General features: G+C 43.1%; 1 protein-coding gene across 1 annotated transcript in view; it reads right to left on the bottom strand.

The window, feature by feature from the left end:
* ddah1 (dimethylarginine dimethylaminohydrolase 1) overlaps positions 1-21,870 on the bottom strand; it is an 89,713-nt gene extending 67,843 nt beyond the window's left edge. The window contains exon 1 of the mRNA XM_036592399.1: positions 21,313-21,870. Coding sequence (XP_036448292.1) covers positions 21,313-21,855 — 543 coding nt within the window. The 5' untranslated portion in view covers positions 21,856-21,870. The remainder of the gene's footprint in view (positions 1-21,312) is intronic.
* Positions 21,871-24,523: the final 2,653 nt, after the last annotated feature.

The following is a 24,523-nucleotide window of genomic DNA, read 5'->3' as shown; positions in this document are numbered from 1 at the left end:
CAATGCTGGGAGGTTTACATGCTTGAACGACAGTGACTCAAGAAGACGCTGAGAAGAAGACAAAAACAAAGAAGGTGAAGTCAAAGATACAGAAGAGGATGAAGAAGAAAAAGAAGAAGAAAAACAAAAACAAACACTTTTGGTGCTTGGACCCCTAGTAAGCCCTGTTTCTCTGGCTCAGCGTGTTCTTATGATGGTAATTAAACAGATGAAGAGGATTCTTCTGCTCAGTCAGCTGACAGTGCAGGATGTTTGCAGTGCTCTGACCTTTCAAAGTCAGAGGGTGTGTTTTGATTGGTCAGCTGTAGAGGCGGAGATTAGCCAACAGGAAGGATTCATCAATTGGAGATGATTACTGCACGTGCAGCGGTCAGCGCAGACCAATGTGCTCACACTCAGCCAACTCTCCCTCACACAAACACACACACACACACACACATGCACGCACGCACACACACACACACACACACACACACACACACCTCAGAGAAAAACTGATTAGAAGCACAATATATCATTTGTAGATCATTATCGTGTTACTGGCTATTTGAACTCATCATTTTCTGAAGTAATCAGACACATTCAGTGATGTTGAAGTCTGGACTCTGGGGTGGTCAGTCCATTGTTCAGCTTCTTTGTTTGATGTGTCTGTCTCCTTTTCTCAGTGAGGTTCTTCTTAACAGCTACACATCCTTTCAGACCCACAGCGCTGAGTCGTCTTCTCACAGTGGAAGGATGGACAGAAACACCTGTGGATGTTTTCAGATCTGAAGCAGCTTGATTTTCTCCTCTCTCTCAAAGATGAAAGCTTTAAGTGCTGTTTATCTGATGGGGGCAGTGTTGGGGTCTACCAGGTCTTCCAGGTGGTTGTTAGGAGTCTCACTTTCTCTGTAGCTTTTAATCACTTCTTAAACTCTAATCTCTCCTGAAAAATGAGAAACGTGTAATAAATGGCAATTTTGAATGGAAAAATAATAACTGAATTAACTGAAATAAATGAAAGGTGTTATCTGGCTTTTGCACAGTACTGTACATCTTACAGTTATAACAAATAAAGAGCTAGAGGGGACCGAGCAGTGCAGGACTGCGGTAGGGAACTCTACTGCACTGGAGGCCTGCTGAGCTCAGGAATGTGCAGGAATGTCCGGAACAGCTCCTCCAGCTCCTCACCTCACTGTGAGCTCCAGCAGATGAATCACCACACACATCATGAGACACACACCACTTCCTCCAGCTTCTAACCTCACTGGGGTGTGTGTGTGCCAGGAAGCTTAAACTGTCCACATCAAAGCATCACAACACTCTGCTATTGTGTCTTGTGTGTACTGAGTCTGGGCTACTGTGATTATATTGCTATGTATTGTTAGAGTGATACACCATGCAATACATAAAAACCTCATAGGAAAAGGATTTCAAGAATATCATTAATCAGATTTTTCATTTTTACCCCACTCATGGACTGGATCTCTGCCACCACACAGTGCTCAACAGGTCCTGGATGAGAACACAAACTGTCCACTCTGTTACGTCAGCATTAAATGTATGTGATGCATGTATGGCCGTTACGTCCCTTGCTTTCTTCAGAGTGTCTCTCATTTACTGCCTTTCACAGGAACCAGTGACGGTTGCTTTAAGGCTACATAGGAGGTTAGAAGTGAAAAATTGTCATTGAATTAAACATCATCCCAGAGATGAAGAACTGTAAGAGAATCGAATGGTTGTGAGGTCAGAGATGAAGAATCGCAATCGAATCGAACGGTTGTGAAGTCAGAGATGAGGAATCATAATCTAATCCAACGGTTGTGAAGTCAGAGATGAGGAATCGTAATCTAATCGAACGGTTGTGAGGTCAGAGATGAAGAATCGTAATCGAATCGAACGGTTGTGAAGTCAGAGATGAGGAATCATAATCTAATCGAATGGTTGTGAAGTCAGAGATGAGGAATCATAATCTAATCCAACGGTTGTGAGGTCAGAGATGAAGAATCGTAATCGAATCGAACGGTTGTGAAGTCAGAGATGAGGAATCATAATCTAATCCAACGGTTCTGAAGTCAGAGATGAAGAACTGTAATCAAATCAGTTGTGAGGTCAGAGATGGATGTAACAACAGTGGCAAAGAAAAACTCACTAAGAGCAGGAGGAAGAAACCTTGAGCAGAACCAAGACTCAAAGGGGAACCCATCTTCCTCTGGTCAACCCCGGATAGCAAAACCCTGACAGAAGAGAATATGAACAGAGAATAAGGCTTCACTATTGTGAACCCAGTTGACCATGAGGCAAGAACGGTTAAATAAAGGCGAAGTAATAATAATAAATCATGTGGCGCAAATTGCATCATATCAGCACTTATAAATTATTGCAATAGTCAATAATATCCATGAGCGCCTCAAAGCTAATGCATGCACATACTGCTCTCACCGCCTCCAGGATGAGCTATTTGCTGTAAAATAAACAGTTACACAATGGAAAAGAGAACTTATATAACTGACTAGTGCAGACATTCTCCAAACTCTGCTGCTACACATACATTCCCCATCATTCATCTCTGATTTATTTAGTTGGGTGTGTTACTGTGAAGCTCCTCGCAGATCCACTCCATGTGTGGATCTTCTGAAATACAGTAATGGGTTGTGAAATGTGTGTCTGATTCTGCCTGCAAACCACAAACGCACTATGGTAAACTTCACACAGACAGCTACGGTATCACTAATTGGGTTCATGGTCTGAAGCAACACAATGTCTTTTCGACCAAAACGACACAGTGGATTGACTCTGCACAGCTCTCATCTGTGTTTCTTAACCACAAGTTTCAGTTCAGCTTTGTTTGTCACTTGATATCGGGGAGGGATATGTTTTTTTTTTTGACAGCTTTTTTTGTTGCTGAAATTTGTTCTGCGTTACACCCCACTGTCTGTACCCTCGCCACAAAAAACAAAACCTTCCATGGAAGATTGACTTTAATTGAGTGATGCTCTGTTTAAGTTTTTTTTGTTAAGCTTTAAATCTTAACTCTGAATATTACTGGAATCGCCTGTTCGACTGATCTGCAGTGATGTGTCAAAGGGTCCATAACGCTACTGTGCATGATTAATATCTCAGTATACTGAATTACCAAAGACTGGCACATGTCTGGTTAGTACTGATTATAACTGATTATAATAATATTCAATAAAGCTAGTGTGCCAAGCGCCCATCCCCTTGGCCCTGGTGGACGCAAGAGCTGGAAGGAAGGCGGGGCCCAAACTCCGAGCCCAGATGAAACCCAACGAGAAGAAGATGAAAAACGCAAGGGAGTGGCGGGTGGTGCACGAGTATCGAGCCCCGCTCCTGGGCACCTCCTCCGGTCCCTGCGGCGAGGCCACTGTAATTTGCCTCGTGTTTGATCCCAGGGGACGAGCCGGAGAGCGGGGCGGTGACGGAAGTGGAGCAACAAGCACCTTTTAAGAAGAGTGAAGAGGGAACAAGAGCCCATTGCTCCGCCTCCATAACCAGGTGGGCCTTGGGACTCGGCGCCGTCCCCCACTTCCTTTGCAGATTTCATCCTCTCCCCGCTGTCTTCGCAGGGGTTTCATCTGGGCTCGGATTTCGGGCCCCGCCTTCCTGTCGGGGGACGCACTCGTTGATAGTCTTTCTAAGCAGATTATTTTAATTAAACATGACAGCAGGTGTCGTTTACTCAAACTGAAAGGTATGTAGTCATTTTAATAAACAAGAGTTGGCTTAACTTCAGACTTAAATCTCTACACCTTAATCATGTTTATTTTATTAAAACAAGTGACTGAATTTTCCATTTTGTGACTACCGAAACAATCATTACCGAAACTTCACCAAATCGCAGGCAGTACATGACTAGAAAACACAGCTTCGAACAGCTGAACACACATAAAATCATGATATTTTCATTAAAACACAAAAACACTTACTTAATTGGAGAAAATGTGTTTTGGTAGTGACAAATTTATTGTTACACACTGATCTGTAGACTTTGGGACACATTTACTTCAAATCAATGCTCACCATGTGGCCATGAGGGACAGGGATGCAGTCACACTTCCTGCTCTAAAATGCAGGGGCGTGGCTAAAATAAGACTCCGCCCACGGACAAAAACTCTGTGTTTCGGTAGTGAAATTGTTGCATTTTCTGAATAAAGTTATTTTTATTTAAATATTAAACTCATGAATCTAATCTAAATTAGATTCTAACTCTATTCTAGATTCTGAATCTACATTTTTTAGGATTTTGTATATCGCTTCTGTCGGAATCTCCATTTTCGACGTTTTTAAACTTGTGTCATAATCTGAAAATGCCTGTTGCCTTTTACATTGTTTGTAAATTTCATGATGAATGGACTAAAAGAAGCAGCCCAAAAAGACTTGGACAAACGTCTGGTTCCATTGACTTACATTCAGAGTAATGTACGCTTTTTCCTCCTCCTGTAAAGTCACCATTTTGGAGATATGAGGTTCTGTTTAGACAGCAGCGATATATTCAGTATGTTACTGTCACTACTATTGTCTTGGGTTTAAACAGATCATAACAAGCTCGAGTGTTTAATTATTTGTAAGTAGCTGGTTTTACTGTGGGATTTTTTGGCAGAATGGTCCCCATACTGGACGAGTAACCTGGTAAAATAAAACTGAATCTGAGATTCATTCATCTCAGTGCTCAGAGTATCAGACTCGCTCGTCTCCACCAGGCCTGCGTGCATGTGTGTGGCATGCGTGAATCACCAGACAACTGGTACAGCAATTCATCTACCTAATCCACTTAAAAAAAGACACAAAACCACAGCAATGTTCACATCCACCCTGTGGTGATGAGTCAGAGATGCAGCTGAGAATTCTGGGATATTGTCAGTAATAGGTCCAGAATAAGGATTCAGAAAGATTCACCACTCAGGAGAACGTGGGAGCAAAAGGAGAAGAACAGCCTAATCATTATGCATAAGGAATATCAATATCAAGCAAGCAATATCAAGTCTGAGATGACTGAACAACTCACCACGGTTTGAGGAAAGTGTGCTTCCACCGCTGGTTAGCTCATAGCCTCGTAGCTCCAGAGTAAGACTGCAGAAGCAAACTTCAAACACCAATGATCGATGACTTTCGGGATAAGATGGAAAACTGTGCTATTTTTTTATTGTACACTTTATTTCATACAGTAATAGATCTGACGTGAGATTATTGGACGGCGCTGTGTCTGACACAGACCCACACTTTATATTACTGATCATTTTAAACCAGGTCATAATTACACAGACAAACTCCTCAAGGCTGAAAAACCTTCACGTCTGTGCAGCCCTGTCCAGAATCTGATCTGAATGAATATGAAAGCTGACTGCACTGAAACGAGTGTGAGTTATTCCTGTTTTCGTTGGTTCAGCTGAGGCGAAGCAGCGTGAGCTGAGAGTGCAGCTGTGTTGACTGTTGCTGACAGACAGAAAGGTGAACCAGGTCACTGTCTAACCTGAGGACCAGGTCAAGAGGACTGACTCTGACTGACACATACAACCGTGCAGAGGTCAACCAGGCTGAATTTGGCACACATACGCAAAGAGTAGCTCTGGAATCATATATATATATACACACACACACACACACACACACACACACAATATATATATATATATACACTTATATACATGTATATACATATATATGTTTCTTTTTTTCTTGGACAGCGATGAGATATATACACAATATAATTTTCAGACAGACACATAGTCAGGCAGATAGACAGATTCATAGATAGATAGATAGATAGATGGAGAAATGGACAGATAGACAGACAGGTAGACAGAGAGACAGATAGACAGATACACAGACAGACAGACAGTTCAGGCCTCCCGCAGAGACTGACTGCTCTGTTGAACTCTGTGACCTGAACGTGTTGGTTAACAGTTGGCTGTTGGATCGCGCCTCAGTCTGTCACAGCTGTGCAGCTGTGCGGTATGTGACCCACACACACACACAGACTGAACGGCTCAGTGCAGCAGATGTTCAGACTGAGTGGACATGCTACATTCCCCCTGTGTATGTATGTATGTGTAGAGGGGCACTGCTGCACTGACTGAGCTGCAGGTATGAGCTACACTTATTCTTCCAGCTCAGGAAAAACACCTTTCAGACACCTAAACCTCTGAACACGAACACCCCTTAGTTAGCTGGTGAACTAACATGTTAGCTTTGATAAGCAGAAGAAATCTGATCTTAACTGATGACCGAGGGTAACGTTGCTACATGAACAAATCCCGACCTGAACAGCCAAATCAGCACAGTCGAACATCACCTCTACACAAAGTTGTGTACGGTGCACTGCAGAAGTCCTTTCACTGCAGAGTCACTCATGTCAGCTGTTCAAAAGGTTATATGGTACAAACAGGTTCTTCTGCTATTACTAGACTGACACTGTGCTATCTAGAAATATTTTCAAAAAGGTTCTGTGTAGAACCATAAACGACATATTCTCCATCAATCAGAACAATTTTACCATGCAAAGAGCCCTTTAAGCATAAACCAGAACCACTGTGTTCACTAAAGAACCCTTGAAGAACCATCTTTTTTAAGAGTGTAGATAAAGGTTTACAAATTCACAGGCAAATTTATTTCTCACTGAGCAAATCTTACTTGCGTTCGGAGTGACCACAGCTCTGGACACATGGCTACAGATACAAACATAAGCATCACAAACAACCTTCAGCACCCCAAGACCTTCTATATCAAGAACCTTCTGGACACATAACTTTGCTTATGCAATCCAACAATAAAGTCTCTACCACATCTGCACAGCTCTCTCTCTCTCTCTCTCTCTCTCTCTCTCACACACACACACACAGAGAGTTTTCTGTATAGTCTGGACTAAATAAAGAAGTCCTGGCCCTGGTCTGGGCGAGGAAGGTTAAAGAGCAGGAATGTGGCACAGACAGTGGGAACTGCCGCTACGCCGTCCGGATAAACACGCTCTCTCTTTCACACATACACACCAGGAGCGGCGGGAGGAAACCAGGGTCACTTCCGCACCGGATGTCTTCCAGGACTGTACCAGGAGCTCCGACCAGCAGCGTCTCAACACTGAGACAGTCAAAACAAAGGCCCGCGCTGTCTGATCTGCGGTAAGATACTCCGCCGCACTGAGGAAAAACATCCCGACGTCTCGAGCGGCTTCCAGAATTCCCAGCCAGTTATGCACAAACGGCTGGGAATTCTATTCCAGAGGCCCAGTTGGGTTGAGGCACGCAAACTGCATGCCTAAATCATCACGACTTCGCCTCAAACTGTGTCGGACTGTCAGGTAATCTCATACAGACTCATACGGTGTGGCGAAAAATCACATTTCCTCAAGGTTCCACTTAAACCAGATGTAGCTGCTTTGCCGACACGTTGGAGCCCAAATTTTGCCTCTTCAGTTTAGAACTGAAGCGGTGAGGCTAACATTGTTAACAAACAACGGAAGTCAGTAGTCACCTAAAGTGTTTCTATGGATACGTCATCAAAACTTCTTTCAACCCACTCAGACCTCATTCAGGTCTTCATTAAGGCGGCACAGGCTTGGTGATGTGGTTTAGGACGCAGGTTGACTTACTATGACCTATAAAAATGAACAAAACATTCAATACAGACAAAAAGGTCTGTATTCACAAACTGCCTCAGGAGTCAGTGCTGATCTGGAGTCAGTATTTGAGCCTGGAGGTCAGCGGTCTGGGCAATTTAAGGTGAGTAGAGTTTTCTTCCAATTAAAGTGACTTGATTTCAGTCAAAAAGCAGTGAACGGGCAGCCAGATCAGACACCATCAGGGCTGGTATTTGCAAAGCAGGACTGATCTTGGATCAGATTCCTCCATATTTATGACCGTCATTGATCATTGACTCCAGATCAGCACTGACTCCTGAGGCAGTTTGTGAATACAGACCTTTTTGTCTGTAATGAATGTGTTCATTTTTATAGGTCATAGTAACTCAACCTGCATCCTAAACCACATCACCAAGCATGTGCCACCTTAAAGAAGACCTGGTCTGAGGTTTTGGTGACGTATCCATAGAAACTCTTTAGGTGACTACTGACTTCTGTTGTTTGTTAACAAGGTTAGCCTCACCGCTCCAGTTCTAAAGAGGCAAAATTTGGGCTCCAACCTGTTTTGGCTAATCGACTACATCTGGTTTAAGTGGAACCTTGAGGAAATCAGATTTTTCGCCACACTGTTCCTTCAAGTCTGTATGAGATTACCTAACAGTCCGACACAGTTTGAGGCGAGCGTGTGATGATTTAGGCATGCAGTTTCCGTGCTTTAACCCAACTGGGCCTCTGGAATAGAACCCGGGGAAAATGTTTTACACCAACTATGAACGTGGTCAGAGTTTATGTTACTACACTGTGTGAAATTAACAAAATGTTTCAGTATTTCTTACTGCTACTTTGCTAAATTAAGCTCTGATGAATCTCAGAGATGTAAGCTAGCAAAGTGTGCTATCTGTGTGGAACCAGAGGGATAAAGGTGGGCAGTTATTTCTGCTCATGCAATACCAGGCCTGTGTCTTTGAATAGGGAAAGACCTAAAAACTCAAAACTGAAAGCCACACTAACATCTCAGCACATTTTGAAAATCACTGGTAAAATCTGACTTCGACAGAAACAGACCTTTCCTGGAAATCGGTAGTGCAGTGGTCTCAAACTCTGCTACCTTCCTGTGGAGCACATGTCTAGTCCTGGTGGGCCAAAACACGGCAGACTTCAGCACACTGCCTCATTAAACACACCTGATTCAGCTCATCAGGTAATTAGTGAGGCCTTCATGAACTGAATTCAGAGTGTTAGATGAGGGTAAATGCTGATCTCCGCAGCACTTTGGCCTGGAAGGTCCTCAGTTTGACATGCCTGCTGCAGAACCTAGTACCTACCCCAATTTGCCACACCAGCTCAAGCTAATCAACCCCTTCCCAAGTCCCTGATTGGCTGAATCAGACGTATTAGTGTTTAGTAACTCTTATTAGCTTAACGGATAAAGGTTGGAACTAAACTCCGCAAGAAAGTAGATCTCCAGGAGGAGGGTTGGTGACCACTGTGCCATCAGTTATAAAACCATCGGTTTTATGTCGAAATCGCAGTTTCACAGCGCGCAAAATTCAAATCGCAATAGCTCCATTTTTTAAATTATAGGCCACATTATCAAATCGTTGTCTTAAGTTTTAAGTGTGGAAATTAACACACAGCTTGAGAGCTGCCTGTAGATGAGTTAGACCAATGAGATCCAACCAAACCTCCATGTGTTGTGACATCACAACCATAACTTACTGGCACACTGAATTCAGGTCAAGTCTCAAGACAGAAAAGGTGGATACTCTGTCTTCTTGCCCAACAAAAACAGGCCTGAACCTTAATTTGCAGAAAATAGATGCAATTTAAATCATCGTTGCAATTTTAGACAGAAAAATCCAATTAGTTATTTTCCCCAGATGATCCTGTAGCACACAGAAAGAGTTCAATGAGTTCAGGTATTTCAGAAAATGATCAATTATTTATATTTATTAAAAACTGTTATCAAAACAATTAATAACAATGGGAGCATTTTTTTCCTCTGGGACAAAACTTGAGAAGCAAACTTCAGACCCAAACACCTCGGCTGATAGGCTACATTTGGGATAAGGGAGGAAAACTAAATCTGGCTAAATCTGATTGTTGGCCTAACCATCATTATACTTCCATAAGTACTTCTCCAACTGACTATATGAACTAATCCTGGAACTGGTTTCCAGATCCAGCATGACATCAGGGAGTCTGCTGAGTGGGTGAGCTGGGCGAGACATTCCTGAAGAAGCATTTGGAGCTAACATACACAAGCACTTCCTGAGTCTGCTCTGTAAAGGTCACTGGAGTTCCGCTTGGAATTTTCAAGACACCACGCACCGGCCAGAGGAATGCCGATGATATGACGCAAAGTTGGATTCGATCCGTGCGGCTTTTCATATGTGCCGAGTCTAAATCTTCATCTTGCTCCAAAACACTACCATATAAACCTACCTCATAGGTCAGCAGCACGCGGCTAATGGAAGAAGCTAAAACAGGCTGCCAAGACTGAGAACGGTACCAAATGTCACATGTGCAGCTTCTCCCTCCAGAACAAAACTTCCTAAATAAAGACCTTCCTAACGCAGCGACATGTTGGCTACAATAAAAGGTGGCACATTGAAGCAACGCCAGAGAAGAACTTTCAGTTCTTTAAAGAACCTTTAAAGAACTACTTTTGGAAACTATACAACAATCAGCCATAACATTATGACCACCTCCTTGTTTCTCTGCTCATTGTCCATTTTATCAGCTCCACTTACTGTATAGGAGCACTTTGTAGTTCTACAGTTACAGACTGTAGTCCATCTGTTTCTCTGCATACTTTGTTAGCCCCCTTTTACCCTGTTCTTCAGTGGTCAGGACCCCCATGGACCCTCACAGAGCAGGTACTATTTGGGTGGTGGATCATTCTCAGCACTGCAGTAACACTGACGTGGTGGTGGTGTGTTAGTGTGTGTTGTGCTGGTACGAGTGGATCAAACACAGCAGTGCTGCTGGAGTTTTTAAACACTGTGTCCACTCACTGTCCACTCTTTTAGAGACTTCTACCTTGTCAGTCCACCTTGTAGATGTAAAGTCAGAGATGATAGGTCATCTGCTGCTGCACAGTTTGTGTTGGTCATCCTCTAGTCCTTCATCAGTGGTCACAGGATGCTGCCCACAGGACGCTATTGGCTGGATATTTTTGGTTGGTGGACTATTCAGTCCAGCAGTGACACTAAGGGGGTTTAAAAGCTGATGGACAGTGAGCGTAGACAAGGAGGTGGTCAGAATGTTATGCCTGATCGGTGTATGATGCGAGAGCTTTTTGTAAAGTTTAAGTTTTCTCTTAAAGTAAAGTTTTCTGGGAACTTGGTTTCTGTCTGGTTAACGTTTACGTTATGGTGTAAGTTTTTCTTTGGTGTAAATTTACGTAAAGCAGAACAAAACAAAGTCATCTAGTCAAAACAAGCTATGTCAGGTACGTCACTCACGTCAGGAGACGTTGGTTCAGTAACTTCATTAATGAGAGCGGCACATATTTTGTAACTAACATCATCAGTATCATTATCAGCATTCCGCTCCTTTTATGCTACCAGTGTTCATACAGTGTATGATTTGCGTTTAATTGGAATTTAAGCGGATACCTGCACAAAGAGGAATTCCTTGTACATCCTGTACTTGGAAAATAAAAGATTCCGATTCGAACAATGGTGGCCAAATTCGTGTATGGCACCTCATAAACAGTCGTAAGGAAGCCTATTGGGAAAATACCCGTCAAAGTCAAGAAGTCAATGAGGCTGAAAACTTGACCGTGACGTTCAGGCTGTGAGTTCTTTCCACCGGCCATTGTCTCTCGTGAAAACAAAAGACTGATGACTAACTTCGGCCACAGGCCGTGGAAATACCACAACAACCGTTTGTGCCCAGCGAGTATCGGAAAAGGAACGTTTATAAGGACTTTGATCCATGCAAGCTTCCTGTTAGAAGAACAAGAGCTGCCATTACTCTCCAGCAGATTGCTTCCAACCTACAAACACAATCAATCAAATCTGAGAGGCTGAAACGGGGAGACGCAGCGCTTTTGTCACTGATGTTAGCATAGCACTTACATAACCAGCGTTGTGCTATAGCAGTTAGACGGTAATTCTGCGCTAGTATAACACTTAGGTAACTAATGTTGTGCTGGCCCAGTTAGATAGCTAGATATGTGCTATTATATTAGCTGACTCAAGTGCTAGCATGATACTTAAATAGCTAATGTTGTGCTAGAAACACTTAGTAAGTTAATGGGCTAACACAATACTTAGGCTGACCACTTTGTGTTAATATAACACTTAGGTAACTAATGCTGTGCTAGCAAAATACCTTGATAGCTAGTTCTGTGCTAATATAACACTTAGGTTACTAATGTTGTGCTAGCATACTACTTAAATAGCTAGTTCTGTGCTAATATAACACAGGTTACTAATGTTGTGCTAGCATACTACTTAAATAGCTAGTTCTGTGCTAATATAACACTTAGGTTACTAATGTTGTGCTAGCATACTACTTAAATAGCTAGTTCTGTGCTAATATAACACAGGTTACTAATGTTGTGCTAGCATACTACTTAAATAGCTAGTTCTGTGCTAATATAACACTTAGGTTACTAATGTTGTGCTAGCATCATACTTAAATAGCTAGTTCTGCGCTAATATAACACTTAGGTTACTAATGCTGTGCTAGCATACTACTTAAATAGCTAGTTCTGTGCTAGTATAACACTTAGGTTACTAATGTTGTGCTAGCATACTACTTAAATAGCTAGTTCTGTGCTAATATAACACTTAGGTTACTAATGCTGTGCTAGCATACTACTTAAATAGCTTGTTGTTCCTGCTGAAAAAAACAATTTGGACCAGCATAAATTTCATGCTGGTCTAAAATGGTTCATGACGGTCTGGTGCTGCTCTGTTGATGTTTCAGCATTAGAGCATCCATAACACCACATATCCTGGTTTTGGTGGTAAGCCAAGGTTGCGCTGGCGTAACACTTATATGGGTAGCTATCTAACTAGTATAACCTGTGGCTGTCCAACCAAACACATAAAAGAGTTTAACACATCTTTTTCCTTTTTTTATAGTGATGTACAAGCCAGGTTAGCAACAAACACTTCCCTGAAACTGCAGGTCTAGACCTGCTGCTGGCTTTCCAGGTTTGCAGGTGGATGATGTTGGCAGAGGTGTCTACAGACGCCTTGAGTCAATATTCTCAGTACATCATGGACCAAAACAGCGTCTAAAAAGGAACAAGCTTGAGTCCTGAAAGAAGAATTAAGGACTAAATGAGTTAATGTTAAGAAAAGTGCGAAACGAGGGGCCTGACAGAACAGGGTCACGTTTAGCAGGGGGTAACTGTACAACAGGCTCTGATCACCAAGTTAAACGTTACATTTACACCGATCAGGCATAACATTGTGACCACCTCCTTGTTTCTATGCTCATTGTCCATTTTATCAGCTCCACCTACTATATAGGTGCACTTTGTAGTTCTACAGTTACAGACTGTAATATCCAGCAGCACTGCTGTGTCTGATCCACTCAGACCAGCGCAACACACACTAACACACCACCACCACGTCAGTGTTACTGCAGTGCTGAGAATGATCCACCACCTAAATAGTACCTGCTCTGTGAGGGTCCACGGGGGTCCTGACCACTGAAGAACAGGGTAAAAGATGGACTACAGTCTGTAATTGTAGAACTACAAAGTGCACCTATATAGTAAGTGGAGCTGATAAAATGGACAATGAGCGTAGAAACAAGGAGGTGGTCAGGATGTTATGCCTGATCGGTGTATCAACCCCTGTAATAGGTAACATTTTACTGCAATGATAACACAGTTGAAAAAGCCCACGTCAGCTAAAGACTGAACTCCGTCCAGTCGTAACACTTCCAGAGCTCATTGGGTAAGCAATAAGACCCCTCTGTAGACGGTATTCTGTAACCTGCACGGTGTAAATTCATCATGCAAGCTGGTCTCCAATGGCTTAACTTCAGTGTTAGCCAGTTAAGGCTGATGCATTGTTTAGCAGCATGAATAGAAATGAAGGCAGCACAGCAAGCTGGACAAAATCAATCCCGCAGCCCACTACAGCGTGTGTAATGGGGGGACGGTTAAGTGCTCAGCTTTGTCACAGTCTATTGGTGACACTTCACTGAGCACAGAGACAGTACTTAGACCAATCAATACGTCAATACTCACACACACACACACACCCTCAGCAGATGGTAAAGGACGTGTGATAACAGCAAAGGCGAGTTCAAGTTGATCAGCTAAGCACAAAACTCACTGGTGTGACGTTGGACTGATAATGTGAAGTACAGTATATACTATGTATATCAGAGTGGAGCCCTCAGGGCCTCCTAGGCATTCAGATAAGACCACATCTGTAATTTTTAGCTCCTTTCATTTAACACAATGTGTATTTGATCTCCTCAAACATTGCATAACTAATACATACTGTTAAGTTTTGGTTAAATTCTTGAAACGCCCAACATAAAATTGCCCAATTAGGACTGTTTTCTCTGTTCTACCTAGGCAGAAACAGCCAAGCGAGCCATCCTACTGATTAGGACTTCAAGAGCTGAACTGAATCCTTAATGCATCAAATTAACGTTAATTAATACTTGGGAAGTGGCAGTGGAACCAACCAATTACATTCTGATTTACAATGGGACCAAGATTACAATGTTACTCTAGGCGTTCTGGAAGTTCTAGATACGTCACTGACTGTGAATTCAAGTCTAACCTGGTTTCAGTGGAGTGTTAGAAACAGAAATGTATACAGTACAGATGTACGTATATCCACCTCCTCAGCCCCAGCAGTTGGCTAAAGTAGCCCAGCCTGCTTTTCGAATGTGGTGCAAAACAGTGGAGCCAATCAGAAGAGAGATCATTTACATATTCTTAAAGGCACAGTAACAAAAACAGCCTGTTTAATGAGGGATAAAGAGAGGTTGGAAAATGGCCGAGCAAAAATAAGGCCATTTTTGCACATTATAACTCGAGTATCAGGGCAAAAATGATAAACAGCTTTTTCTAGCAAGAAATCGCAGATTATATTTGGGAAAGTTTGCAAAGTTAACAGGTGGAGAATTTGAATAAAGTATTTTGAGTCACTGCTATGAAGTGGAACCACTTTGATAAGAGATTAATAGAGACCTGAGCTTCTCTTTCGAGGGGAACACGATCTCAAGTGCTTGTCTGACCTGTACGAGATCAGCAGCTGAAGAGCTGAGTTTGTGTATTAATACCAGTAATGATGTGGTTCATGATTAACCAGCATCCACACAGTCCAAAGGTCAAGATTTTACTACCAGTCCACACACACTTTAACACACTGTACAGCTTTGTTCCTTGGGCACCGCGTTCAGAGGGATCCCTGCGTATTAATGAGGGCTTTTCTCACATGTGAAAGACTAAAACAGATAACAGACCATCTGCTTATGATGAAGATGAAACATTTTTACACTTTTCTGAAGTTCTATTTTGTTCCTTAGGTCCACTTATAACGTTTGTGTGGGTTTATGTACCAAAAATTGTCACACATCATTTTTATGACTTAATTTCAACCTCTCTTCATCAATTAGAATAACAGGCTGTTTTTGTAACTCAGCCTGATACACACTCGTATTAAAAAGTGTGAACACCTCTGGTCAAATGACGTTTTGTTGATGTTTTAAAGTGAAAATAAGTGAACACATCCTCTACAGAGAACATAATTAAATACAGCATTTTCCTACAAATTTTAATGCACAATTCTGGTTTATTTATCACATTAAGCAAGACAAACACTGTGCAGTTTAGCCAGTTTTTAAGCCTGATTTGGTCTGAACTGACTGAATTTCATGAGCGGCCCGAATTTCAGCTTCATCGGCCGTCGTTTGCTATGGCCAGTTGGCGATTCAAACGACAACGGCCAATTCAAACTCGCAGTGTATGCCTGGCCTTAGAGTTTAACATCCTGGAAAAAAAATAAAACATACATACATATAAAATGTGCCATAACTTTCGCCCAGGCCACATTTTATGCTTTATTTTCCCCCTAATATGTTGAAGCCATCAACACGCTCTCGTTCATACAGCTCATGGATTCTCGTTACAGTGGAAGCTCTCAAGGGGAACTGCAGCTGCACTTTGCTGTCTTTTGTTAGTTTGGTGCTTGTTGATTTATCCATAGTTCGCCCAGTCCGCTGGCGTTACTGAAGGTATTTAAAAGCCATTTAAAAGCTGTATTTGAACAAGAGCGCTACAGTCACAGATTGCATCAGAGCAACATACAGTGCGCTGCAGCTGGGCTTCAGCATTCACTACTACGGATGATCTGAAGAGTCAAACTAGGAAAATGAGTTAACGTTAAAAATGAGTTGCATGTTAAAATTTTGACAGTTTTTTCTGTAGAACTTTTTAATCTTAAATAAACGTGGAAACACTGGAAACGTCTGTCAAAATGTTTTACGCTTTTGTCTGAAAACTGCATCGGTCAAAAGCTTAACAATGCGAACAGCGATTTTTGGAGGCAGCGTCTCTTGCGCAAATGGCCTGCGTCAAATCCAGACACTGCTGTATTCAGAACGGCTGGTATTTGCTGAGACCAACTGCATTTAAACTCAACCACTCTGGTGTCTGGTGTGGATGTTTCGCAGACGAACAGGAGGCTCTGTCCCGGCCAGGTGCGGCTCTGTCTTCATTCTTCCTCTCTATTGGAAGAGATGCAGACAAGAGCCATTTCCTGGACGTTCTCCTGGACTGCCTCGCCTTGAGACGCAGACTCAATTTCACTCAAACTTAACCACTGACGGGCACACCGTGACCTAAATATTTCTGACCTAAATAGTTCAATGCCGCGCGGCGCTTAAATAAGAGAACGCGGGCGATTTGTTAAGAAGCAGCATGCTTGGATGACGGCCGCCCGCAGCGGTTATTTAATTCCAACCGAACCGGAGAAAATGAAGAAAGCAAAGTCACTACATCCACCAGAACAGAGGAAGATAAACATCTGAGTCTCACTTCTTGCCAGGCTTCTTCTCTCTTCTGCTTATGGAGATTTTAGCCAATCAGACACATTTATACTTGGGTTATGAACCTTCAGTTATGGCATTGTGGGTTTCACTTCTTTAATTAGTCTATTTAAACTCTCACAGGCCTGAGATTTTCACTCTAGCAGTCTGTGCCGTTCCTGAAATGCTTCTTCCTAAATTTTATTATCGACGTTATTTTTCCTCAAGCCATTTTCGCTGGTCTGCAGAGCTGAATTACACAAATGTTCCAATTATTTAATTAAAATAACAAACAAACCAGGAATCCATTTCATACTTGATTAGTCAACTCACCTAAATGGCGTAATCACTCTAAATAGACTTAGTCCACAAAACGAATAGGATTATGCTAATCTCCAGCCCTAGTCAGTGAGACGTTTAAACCCATTAACATCCACTACAGAGGTGGGGGGAGGGGTAATACTTCAGCAGCTGGACAGAGACAGAAGTTCCTACAATGTCCTTCACTCGTACACATGGTACAATATATAAACTGAAATGAATCTAGTGGTACTGCAGTAAAACAGAGATCAGAAGTATCATGATGGCCTCTGCAGCACTAAGAAGGCTGTAATATGAGCCTCTAGCCAATCGCAAATGTTTTATTGTGTGCTAAGAGCATCCTGACCAATCATAGGACGTTTTGATGAATCAATGTTTTCGCCTGATTTCACAAGTTGTAACTGTACAACATTATACACTGATCAGGCATAACATTATGACCACCTCCTTGCTATATAGGTGCACTTTGTAGTTCTACAGTTACAGACTGTAGTCCATCTGTTTCTCTGCATACTTTGTTAGCCCCTTTTTACCCTGTTCTTCAGTGGTCAGGACCCCCATGGACCCTCACAGAGCAGGTACTATTTGGGTGGTGGATCATTCTCAGCACTGCAGTTACACTGTACCTGCTCTGTGAGGGTCCATGGGGGTCCTGACCACTGAAAAACAGGGTAAAAGATACAAGGAGGTGGTCATAATGTTATGCCTGATCGGTGTATAATAACAATGTAACATACTAACTTCGGTCGAAGTCAATGCAGGCCAATCTTTATTCAGGCCACATCAAAGGTTCACTAGTCTGTTTTTAATTTATTTTAAGTGATATTATGACCACAAGTAGCAGCATAATCCAAATCCCAGTATGTAATTTTGGCCGTATCCTGCAGACTTTAAGTTGTGTATATTTAAATGATTAAACAAAGTCATTCAGAGTGGTCGGATGTGAAAAGCTCTGTTCTAGAGAAACAAGTCAGAATTGTTCACAGTGGTGGTGATAGGAACCAGACGTCCTCCTCTAAAAGCTCCCTCACAGACAGTTATTACATTAAATGGTTATGAATCCACTGCCTGATGTCTGAGACATTGTTGTCCAACAGTTCTGAAAAGGTTTTGGCCTAAAACATATTTTTAAATATATTACTGGCAGAAAGGTGCTGTTTTATCATCACTCAGAAGACACATGTAGGTTCACTGGTGGTTTTGGATAGCCAATAAAATGGCTATAAAAAGGCAGTATAAGACCTCCTGGTTCATATCACCACCCCACTAAAGAAATTTGAAAGCACCACTTCACATCAAACCACTCTGACATCTGCAGAAAACTGGAAAACTCAGTGGAATTCCCTTTTATTGACTGTCTAGTATTTATAATGGCTTCATGAGGAAGTTCATTGTTGTTCCAAATAAGATCAACAGCAATGTTCAGATTCATTGCTATTCTACTTTGGAACTAAGTGAAGCGAGTTTGACTGGTTAAACGCACTATAAATAAAGGAAGAGGGCGAATACAAACTTGCAGTTGCACTCGGAACATGCTTTACCACCCTGAAAACCAACTGCAGCAATGCGACTGAATTTATCTGGAAAACAAGGCCTGCCCACTCCCATATCTGAGCCCATACACGAGCACATCAAAGGCCGAGGTTACGCAGCAGGACTATAATGATAAACATATGTTCAGATCTGATTCAACAGAGCTGTAATTACTGAGTCCTCAAACAGAACACTGTCAATGTCTTATTAGCAAATAAGTCAGAAAATATCTATAATTTATGAGCGACTTCTGAAAAAAGCCCAGTTATGTGGATGCATGCAAAGCAAAGGCTCTGCCTAGATTCCACAAAGGACAGTAAAAGAGAGACTCTGGAAGAGTCCGTTTGGCATATTAGAGATACAGTAATTAAAATTTCGGCACAATGATTTTCAACGCTGTACTGAACTTACACTCTACACAATGTTACAGTAGGTATCACAGACGATATCACTTAATTAGGCTCTAGGGGATTAGGTTTAGCAGGTACTGCAATGTGTCAAGTCCTTTACGAGTCTTAGTCGTGGTGCAGTCCGCACAGCTGGGAACCACTCAAGATTTAGCCCTTTAATGTTTATGAGGAAGACAATTTTGCGGCTGAAAAAAGCAGCTTAAGTCCCTCAGCAACAGCCTGCCTGCTCACGCATCCAGACCATGCTCTGCTAGAGTGAGATGCTCTAAGGATCTCCCTGGAGGTAATCAAGGTCTCCCCCTAGGTAATTGAGCTCCAAGCTAAAAGTAAAACAGTTTCAGCCACAGGGACACAAGCAGAAAAATAGGCAATTAGAGAGACTGATTCTCCAGCTCAGACCACACAGAACCAGATCACAGTCGCATTCAGACTGAATTTAGTTGGTGACAGTTGGCAGAATTTTTGGCTACAGTCGAATTCAGACAGAATTTAGTTGGGCTACAATTAGATTCAGACCAATTTCTCTGGGCTACAGTTGGATTCACACATAATTTTGTGGGCTACAGTCGAATTCAGTCAAAACTTTGTTAGACTACAATCAGATTCAGACCAGTTTTTTGGGCTACAGATGTGTTCGGACAAAAAATTGTCAGCTATGGTCAGGTTCAGACATGATTTTGTCAGGCTCCAGTCAGATACAGACTACTTTTGTTGGGCTATAGTCGGGTTCAGACAGAATTCTGTTGGGCTACGGTTGGATTCAGACTAATTTTTGGGTCTACAGTTGGATTCAGACAGAGTTTTCTCGGAATACAGCTGGATTCAGATACAGTTTTGTTGGGCTACAGTCAGACAGAGACAGAATTCTGTCATGCTACACTTGGGTTCAGACAATGTCGTCAGCCTACGGTCAGGTTTGAATTCTAAACTCAGTGCTGTGGGTTGGGTCACATAAACTTTGTGGGATACATTTGGCTTCAGATCAACATTTCGGTCTTGATTAAAGTTCTAAACAAGTCCAGAACTGAGAGAACAGAAAGACCTCATTATAAACAACATACCAAACAGTGTGAGCCTGTTTGGGCATAAAGGAGGGCTTTCCATAACACGGTGACAACAAGAATTGTGTGTGTGTGCGATGGCCAGTCTTTATAGCTCAAATAAGGTCACAGAAAGCTATGCTGCGTTTCTGCACAATGAGCTATTCATAAGAAGAGAAGCTTTATACCTCCTATCAGGAATTGTCACAACTCAACACTCGGCCGTATTCATGGACAGCAAATTGTGGACAGAATTTTTGGCCAGACTAAACATAACATCTCTCCCACGAACTTAATGTTTTCTGCTAATTAAATACATTAAATGAGTGGTTATCTGCATGCAGCAGTTCAGGGTTTACCCAAAGCCTGCATAAGCAGCACTTTATGAACTATAGCTTTAGTTTTATATATAAGGCTTTCTTTTGTTTACAGTGCATGGGTTTAATTTCATTCTGCTGTGTTGGTTCAGCACTTATGCTGCTTTGAGTACAATTTCCTACGCTAACAGATACTGGATGCACTGCAGTTCTACAGGGAGCTCAGTATGTGAGCTGTTTATGGATCTGATGCTTTTCTAGGTGGGTTTTAGAAGCTACTTTTACTTATATGTGAGACATTTTTCATTGAAGTAGCACCTCTGAGTAATGTTTTAGCTCCTCAACCCACCCAAAACAACCCATATTCCAGTATTTTCTACAGGCAGGCCGTGCACACGCCACTTTTTCTGAGGTGCACAGATCAGCACAGAGCAAAGTCCAAACTGACCTGATGCAACGGCACCTGCTCTGCTCGGGCAATTGAACAAGGCTGCAGAAGGCCGTCCAAGTACTGATGACACTTACAGGTAACAATGCAAGTCTTAACTATAATGTAAATCTCTGAGGTTTAGCTCACATCCTGCTCTGAACTCAGGAAGGGACTGTTGATCTGCAGATTAGTTGGATCAGATCAGGGAAAAGACCTGAATATGTAGAGCAGGCGGGCTCCAGGACTGTGCTAAAGAACATGTTTTGGTTTTCCAAGGGCGTGGCCACCATGTCCCCCTCTCTGGAGGGGCTGGACAGGACCAGCACGTGCAGATCTGCCTCCACGTGCGCTTGGTAACTTCAGACGACTAGAGCAAAAGAGTCACTTGGCTAAACCTGCTGCACCTTCCTATAGAGATCTACTGCACAGCCTGGCAACAAGTTATTTTAAAGCACACCAGGTTGAAGCGCAGACTCGCACTGTTAACTGAGTATCACCACTTTGCTTCATCTCATAAATGCACGTGCATTTTCTGGTCCATGCAGTGTCAGTGCCATTGCACTTGGTTGCACTGATCTTTTCTAACGCACGAGCCTTAAAGCAGAGGCTTTCTGTATTCACACTGGGCGTCATCACAGCTTTCATTCATACAGCAGGTCATAAGCGTCACCTCTCCTCTCCGGCTGGGCGCCCCCGGTCTGGTGATGAGCGCCGTGTCTCCGCAGACCACCGCCGCGTCCTCCACGAACACGCAGTCCGGCAGCGCCTCGTCCGCCTCCAGCTGCACCACGCGCAGCCCGAGCGCGCTCTCCAGCACCGACACGTAGCGCTCGTGCTCCCGCCGTGCCGCCTCCATGTCCACCTGCACCTCCGCGGGGCCGCTGCGCAGCGCCTCCGCCGCGAGCGAGCCGGGCACCGCGCGCACCACCGCGTGCGTGAACCTCCCGAAATCCGCCTGCATGCTCTGCACTCGCCTCAACCACTCACAAACAAACAAACAAACAAACGGATCTGCAGCGCGCGCCCGCTCCCTTCCGCTCGCCCGCTGTTGTGTTGTTTTGTTTTGTTTTCGCCCTGTGGCTCGCGCCGCCGACAGACTGACAGCGAGCTCGCGCCGGCACGCCTGCGCACGCGCGCTGGGCTCTCGCCGCTTCTCGCGTGACCACGAGCCGCGACCCACGTGCACGTGCGCGATGTATACATGCGCGTGCATGCATGTGCATGCATACATGCATGCATGAACGTAAGCGCGAGCGTGCAGACCTTCTGCTACTGAAGGAGGCTTTATAACTTTCCATATAGACTCAAACTGGGAAATCAGTGCCTACTGGGTTATATTATATATATGATGCTTTGTTTTTGTTGTTTATTCTGGCATGAAACTGACCAAAGCTTCTGTCCAGCTGCTTAGGGAACCGTCCACTCCCACCCCACCACAGCCCACCCACACGAACACTTCACTATGAGTTTTGTACACTGCGCTTCCAACAAAACTCGCCCACCTCAAACCAAAACAAACCATTCCCACTGCCCCAAGCCTGAGCGCTGTTTTAGGCTGTGGACTGTTGTGGACGGTGATCAGAAATGGAAAACGGCGTCCAGACCTTGTGAGAAAGTAGCAGCGAAAGCCAGTGGATGCTGCATGACCAGCTTGGCTTTCTAATGGCAGATTCCGGCCCACTGCAAAGCTACGGGAGCTGCTTCATGTGAGGACGCTGGCATGCGGCGCAGCCTGCGCGTGTCCTCCTGAGCCATCTAAGGAGCTCTCTGTATGTGTGTCTTTCCGCTGAGTCGGGCCGGAATGTGCTCTGCAGACGTCCCAGGGCGCATTCCTCTGCGCCACAGGAACAAAGTCGGTCTTTCCTTGTTCCAAATCCACTCAATTATCCTGACGGCTCCAAACATTCCTGAAGGCCCACATACCAGCTCTTCCACTTCACACAGGTCTCTCCGCTCGCTCTCTTTTTCCATTCCTCCAGCACACATACGCATTCCCTCTCTCAGGAAGGTTAACTGCACCTGAACTCTGGGGGTGGACACTGTAGAAGTGGACGATAGCCCAAGAGCTTCGAGGCCTCCTCAGCTTGCTTTCCATTAACTTTCCTTAAAGCAGCGCTTCCAGAAATCATGTGTATACGGTTTTCACCTTTGCCGCAAATGCAGTCGGTCAGCAAAGACGTGTTTAGCGTCTGAAGTTTGTTTCTTAGGAAGCATATTAGCACCAATTAGCATCATGCAAACTGCATGCTACATTATTGCACACTGTTGAGCTCTGTTTAAGTAATATGAAGTCATCTCAAACAGAACTGCTATTGTGGTTTATTGACACTGTACCACATACTGAGTTTGTTTACATGCACTCAATAATCAGATCGTAAGCGGCTTATTTAATGGTCCTGTAAACAGCAGACTCTGATTTCTTAGACTGAAGTAAGGTCTAGAAATCCGATAAAGAGAGCTGTAATCAGATTTGTCAGTGTCATACTTTTACTCAGATTTCTTTCGGCCTGTCTGTGCATGTGCGTAAACAGACGGTGGTACCGGAAATAAGCAGCAGCGCTGCTGCAGGATGTCAGCAAAACACTTTTGGAGCGACGCTGAAACCGACTACATTCTCGACAAAATGAAGGATTTAAATATTCTTCATGTTCTAGATGTTCTAGATGATGTATGTTCATCATTTCAGGTAAAGTGACTCGATGTTTCATGAAGTTTGAGTTTACATTACGTTTACGTCCTGCTTCTTCTGTGAGTTTATTGGCCGATTGTAATTCAAATCCGTTTACTGCCTGACTCATTATCTGATTACGTGATGCGCTGATTGTATTACTGACAGAATCTCATTTTCTGCAGTTATCGGATTATTAAGTGCATGTAAACACACTCACTGTTGCCTAAAATCTTACCTATATGGATAGAAAGCAGCTAAAATGGCTAAAAACAGCAATCAAAAGCCATCTTGAAGCTTGATTTTTGTTGTTCTTTTGTCCGAGTTTATAGCACTATAGCACACAGTGTCTGAAACCACAAGCGATGCTATTTGAGATGATTTAATAGAATGTTTTGGCAAAGAAAGCAAAAATACACAATTGTCCGCTGATCCCAGATGTAGCTGATCAGTCAAGACATGTTTGGTGTCCAAATTTAGCTTCTTTAGTTTAAACTGGAGCCATGAGGCTAACATAGCTAACACTAGAAGTCAATAGTCACCAAAATGTTTTCTGTAAACACATCCTCAAAACATCTCTCAACCCACTCAGACCACGGCACGAACCACTCGATGTGGTTTAGGACACAGTATGACTTACTGTGAGCTATAAAATTCTTGAATTATTTAACTAAAAATGTTTATCAGTAGAAACTGAAATCACAAAGCTAACCTGGCGTCCACATGCCTGTGTGACATGCGTGCACACGAAAAGAAGTGGGATTTGGGAGAAGGGAGTCGGAATTCGGCACCACTCTGTAAAATGGCTGATCTAATAGTTCAGCTACACGGTGAAGTTTTAACATACTGCTTTATTACCTTATGCAGGCTGACACACAACTCTGTGTAGTGCATTTCACAGTAAGCCATATTGTGTTATAAACCACATCAACAAGTCCGCACAACCTTAATGAAGACAGTGGCTGTGTTTACATGCAAAGATTTTTGCCAATCCGATTGAATACATTCCAATTATAGATTAAGACTGAGGTGTTTATGTTCACTCTATTAAACAATCTGATGGAAAATCTTCGTTTGCATGTGCACAACAAGTAATCTGATCGAAAATGACGCGCATGCGTGGAGTACCACTTAGAGTAAACATTACCATGACAGCAAACATCATGTGAGGTCTAGTCAGAGTGAGATGAGCAGCAGTGAGCAGTGCTTGTGT

The sequence above is a fragment of the Colossoma macropomum genome, unplaced genomic scaffold (genome assembly GCF_904425465.1).
Source record: "Colossoma macropomum unplaced genomic scaffold, Colossoma_macropomum, whole genome shotgun sequence".
NCBI lineage: Eukaryota > Metazoa > Chordata > Actinopteri > Characiformes > Serrasalmidae > Colossoma > Colossoma macropomum.
This window is presented reverse-complemented; position numbering and strand designations above follow the sequence as displayed.